The sequence below is a fragment of the Tursiops truncatus genome, chromosome X (assembly GCF_011762595.2).
Source record: "Tursiops truncatus isolate mTurTru1 chromosome X, mTurTru1.mat.Y, whole genome shotgun sequence".
In the NCBI taxonomy this organism is placed as follows: Eukaryota; Metazoa; Chordata; class Mammalia; order Artiodactyla; family Delphinidae; genus Tursiops; species Tursiops truncatus.
In genome coordinates, this window is record NC_047055.1 from 65083706 (window position 1) to 65088694 (window position 4989).

Genomic DNA, 4989 nt, shown 5'->3' on the forward strand with positions numbered 1-4989 from the left:
TCTTTTCAAAGTCTCTGCATTAAGGTTCAGCTTGTCCAGTCTGTCAGTTTGCTGTGGTTTGGGCATATTCCATCACCAGGGTTTATCCCATTATGCTGATTAATGTAGAACTGACCATTTTTAAAGGAGACTTTGGACCATGAATAACCTGATGTGTGATTTGATTTGGCCAGAGACAGTTCCCAACCGCACTCCTTACTAGGACAAAAATGAGTCTTACCTAAAATGGCCACATGGCCCATGCCCAGGGCGTGACTGTGATTTGTCATGAGAAGAGAAGGTGAGGTCTTGAGCAAGGTCACTTCTCAAGAGGTCAGCCCTTAGTGGGATACCTGGGTGCTGCCTAGAACACCTGAGTGGCTCAGGGAAGGATGGGAACCCTGGGCCAAGACATTCAGAATGAGCCAGGGACCCTGCAAGACTGTTACAAGTACCTTTCAACAAAGTTGAACTCCTCTAAAATCTTATCCTATTATACTTTGTCTAGATCTGTCCATGGTAAAATTCCCAAGAAAACATTGCAGGGAGGGACCCTAGGGACTGAGTAGGTGGGTGGGGGAAGGGACTAAGGTGCTGCAGGCTGCTCTCTGAGTAAGAATTAAACAAACAGCCCAGTGTGGATAGAGTGATGGGAGGTTACATTAGACGGACATAAAAAATAAAGTCCCAAACCACTGTGGTCATTCAGAAATGTTTGCAACTTTTCACAAGGGCAGTGGCATTACTCCCAATTTCCTGGCCAAATATTTATTAAAGTAACCAAGGGCTGAGTACATGAGGCAGCCTCACATGGGCGCAACATCCTACTTTCCTTGCTGCGCTAAACTGAGAGGTACTGTCAAAAAAAACTCTTCCACACTCGAAATAGCTACGCTAGAGAGGAGAGTTGGAACGTGTTCTGGGAGTGGGTGTGTTTGTTTGAGTTCAGTGTATGCAGAAAAGGCAAGTCTCCACAGTCATTCACACACTTCCCTTCTCAGCGATGGGTACGCAGACAGCCGAGCTCCTGGACTAAGTCTCTGAATGGTAATGTACATTTATAAAGATTATTTTCTTAACTATTTTGAGGCATTTTATAAATAATGTGCATGTGTCTGCTGAGCGCATATATATATTTTGTCAACTTTTGCTTGTTTTCTCCTGAGGCTGGCCTTGTGTGGTTACTTATGTGGTATGATTTCTGAGGTGTCAGAAAGAGCTCCCCCCTACCTCCTACCCCAGCCACCCAAAAATATCTCTTGGGTTGGCCCACCACAGAACTTAAAATCCCCACATTGCTCAAACATTTGATTTAGTCATTGAAAGCAGCTGTTAAAATCCAAGTGTTACATTGGGATATTAGGCAGACATTAGAAATTAAAGACTATATAAAACAGGAAAAAATATGGAGAAATTGCTTCTAATATAATGCTCACTTTCAAAAGAAGAATGCAAAATAAATACACAGATTTGGTCAGATGCTGTTCTTAAAATGTCATGGGGTCAGAGCCAGCATATATGACCCAGTTCATGAATATGAGCCTATAGTAAAAGAAATCCAGCACTGCTGGGCAAGTTTTATCATGATTTATTTTGAATGAGTACTTTCCACAGTTTCTGATCCTCAGATCCCACTCTCTTCACAGTGTATCTGACACCTCTCTTTGCTGAGTTCCGGGGGCTCACAGTGACCTCCTGTTAATCAACCTTGGTGGGGCCCAAATCCCCACTTTCTGGAAAACTCAAGGAGCCTGACATCTGCCTGTGAGGAGCTTTTAGAAAGACCTCACAAGCACTCACCCACTCTCTCTTGGCAGCAAACTGCCAAACCAAGTCCATTTCCTCAAAAGATGGTGGAGGACTTAGCAGCCTCCTATATTGCTCTGAAATTGGAGAATGAAATTCTGCAGGCTCAAGTGCAGCGGCTGATGGAGGAAAATGCTGCCTTGCAGTCCCAGATCCCAGAGCTCCAGAAGCCTCAAGCAGCCAAAGAGGATGAACCACTCCAGAAGCACTCAGAGGCCCAGGAGACCCAGAGACCCCCAGAGACCCTGGATTTCCCAGCAGCCTTGGAACCCCAAGAGCCCCCAGAGGTCAAGGAGCCCCAGAAGCCAAGAGAGTCTCAGGACCTCCCATCCTGGGAGCCCTCAGCAGCCCAGGAGCCCCAGAAATCCTTGGAGCCCCCCGCAGATCCAGAGTCCCTGGAGCCCCCAGCAACCCAGGATCCCCAGGCACCTCCAATGGTCCACGAGCTCGCAGGAGCCTGGGAATCCCATAAGCCCTCAGAGGCCAAGGAGCCTCAGAAGCTCCCAGTGGCCCAGGAGGTCCAGAAGCCCACAGAATTCAAGGAGGTTCAGGAGCCTCCAGATACCCAGGATGCCCCAGCAGGCCCCGGGACCCAGAATTCAGAGCTCCAGGATCCCCCAAATGCTCAGGAGCTCCAGGAGGCACCAAAATGCCAGGACACTTCAACTCACCTGGAGTCCCTTGAGTTTCTTGCCCCCCAGGAGCTCCAGGATCCTTCAGATGTCCAGGAGTTCCTAGGACTCTTAACAGCCAAGGAGTCCCTGGACAGCCTAACAGCTGCTGAAACATCAGCAGCTTCAGAGTTTCCACAGTCTTCCAATGGGTTAGAGGCTGAAGCTTTCCCTCTAGAATACCCTTTAGCCTTCAATGGGGATGCCCAGAAGCTTCCTGAGTTTCTGGTTCAATTGAATAGCTACATGAGAGTCAGAGGGCACCTGTATCCCACCGAAGCAGCTCTGGTAAGCTTTGTTGGCAACTGCTTCTCAGGTGAAGCAGGAAAGTGGTTCCAGCCCTTAGCAGATATCCAAAGTCCCTTGCTGGAGCAATTTGAAAGTTTCATACAAGTGCTCCAGGATACTTTTGACAATCCAGAAAACATGGAAGATGCCAACCACCGCATCCGTAAGCTCTGCCAAGGGGAGGACCATGTCCACCAGTATGCGACCCACTTCCACATCATTGCTCAAGAGCTAAACTGGGATGAAAGCACTCTCTGCATCCAATTTCAGGAAGGGCTTGCCAGTTCTATACGAGATGAACTGTCTCACACAAACCCAGCCACCAACCTATCTGACCTGATTACCCAATGCATCACACTAGAAGAGAAGTTAAGTGGTAAGCCTGATCTAAGTCCACAAGAGGCAAGTCCATCTCAGGAGAAAGCTGGGTTTGATAGTCCACCAGCTGAAAACCATCCTGTGCAGGCTTCAAGCAATCGCCCACACCTCAGTGAAGCCGAACGAGCCCGCCGCCGTGAAGGCCACTTGTGCCTCTACTGTGGTTATCCTGGTCATTTCGCCAGAAATTGCCCTGTCAAGCCTCATCGTGCCCAGCAGGCGGGAAACATCGAGGCCCGGCGGTAAGGGGGAACCCGGGCGGGCCAATCTACAAATATGCCTCCCCCTCACTTCCAATATCTATGTCTCGTACTCTATGGCTTACTGTTGAAATCCGACTGGGAAGACGACAGTTTTTCGAGCAAGCTATGGTGGATTCAGGCTCCTACAGAAACAGCATTGACCATTCTGTGGTTCTTCGAGAGAAGCTGCCCATCCGCAATAACATCTTTCCTCTGATGCTCGAAACCGTAGATGGCCGTCCGTTGATTAATGGACCCATAACCAAGGAAACACCACCTGTTGAAGTTAAAATTGGAAACCACGTTGAAGAGCTCCAGTTTGACATTATTCATGCACCAAGGTACCCTCTGATTCTTGGAATCCACTGGCTTGAAACACATGATCCTAACATCGAGTGGAGTACCCGCACTGTGTCCTTTCCATCCCGTTATTGTCACTACAATTGCTTCAGGCACAGGTGGAATAGAAGACGACGTGACGAAATAATTGCTGGGTAGATCCTATGTCCTAGTGACTGCTCCTAGCAACCTGTCTTCTGTTACCTCAGCTGTCATCAGCGTTTGCTGCTCCCGGAATCTTCCACTGAATCTCTGGCAATGAACTAAGGCTACCTGTACAACAACCCTGCCTCTCGGATCATGGACTTAACCTGACGACTTTGAGCTGCTTTTTTTTTCCGCCAACCCTGCATGCCCCCCTCTTTGAACCCTGCATTAATGTGGGGGTGTTTTAATTACAATTTATACTAACAATATGCATGAGAGTAGATAATAGAAACTAACATTGAAAAAGTATAGTTGTTAGACCGATTTGATTTTTTCCTTATCAAGATTTTCTTTATCACAATTGCAACATCTTTTCAATAAAGAAAATAAATTTGCAAGTGATATTTTTTAAAATTCAATAAACATGGGCAACTTCTACTAGTGTTTTAATTCTTTATTGGATTAGCTGAGGGAAGAGAATAAGACAGAAGTAAGTTGGGAGGGAGGGAGGGAATTGGAAGAGTCTCAAAGCTTGAATATTCCAGGAGTAATGACAGGTCAGTGAGTGATGGGGTATAGGGAGATGGAGAAAGTAGGGGGCTGGTTGGAGTGGAGGGAGATTGAATGAGGTATGGAGGGATTAGAGAGAGGATAGAGGGAAAGTTGAGAAGAAGGTCTGGGGGAAATTGAAAGGAGGTTGAAAAGGGTTCAGGGGAGAGCTAGAGGGCAGGGGTGTGGGGAGGGGTAAATTCCTACAAAAATAAAGGGTGCACTGACAGAGACACTGAGCAGCTTTGAAAGCAACCTTCTTGGACTTCATAAGTTAACCAAAGAAAGGCCCTGGAGAAGGTAATAAGACCCCTCAGTGACCCAGCTTTCCTGGTAAAGTGACAAGATCTTATTCCCTGCAGCAGGAAAATTTGCCCTAGAGCTTATGCATGTTAATCTGTTCTTGTCGGTGCACAGGAGTAGGGTGGAAGGAATCAGCTTTCAACACATGCAGATCATTAGTAGCCAACTGTACGTGCTCTGCTAGCCATGCTGCTTGCATGACACACAGGAAGAGTCAAGTCAAGGAACTTATGTTCTTATGGACCTGAGAGGGGCTATTGTCCTGACTTAAATCACACAAACAGACA

General features: G+C 47.2%; 1 protein-coding gene across 1 annotated transcript; it reads left to right on the plus strand.

The window, feature by feature from the left end:
• Nucleotides 1-1697: 1697 nt before the first annotated feature.
• RTL3 (retrotransposon Gag like 3) lies at nucleotides 1698-4282 on the plus strand. The gene is made up of 2 exons (XM_073799161.1): nucleotides 1698-2234; nucleotides 2313-4282. The coding sequence occupies exons 1-2, from the start codon at nucleotides 1830-1832 to the stop codon at nucleotides 3366-3368; spliced, it is 1461 nt and encodes a 486-aa protein (XP_073655262.1). The 5' UTR covers nucleotides 1698-1829; the 3' UTR covers nucleotides 3369-4282.
• The last annotated feature ends 707 nt before the right edge of the window (nucleotides 4283-4989 follow it).

Coding starts and splice junctions, on each gene's coding strand:
- RTL3 (XM_073799161.1), top strand. CDS start 1,830: ATGGTGGAGGACTTAGCAGCCTCCTATATTGCTCTGAAATTGGAGAAT. Junction 2,235..2,312: donor CTCCAATGGTCCACGAGCTC/GCAGGAGCCTGG, acceptor GAGGTCCAGAAG/CCCACAGAATTCAAGGAGGT.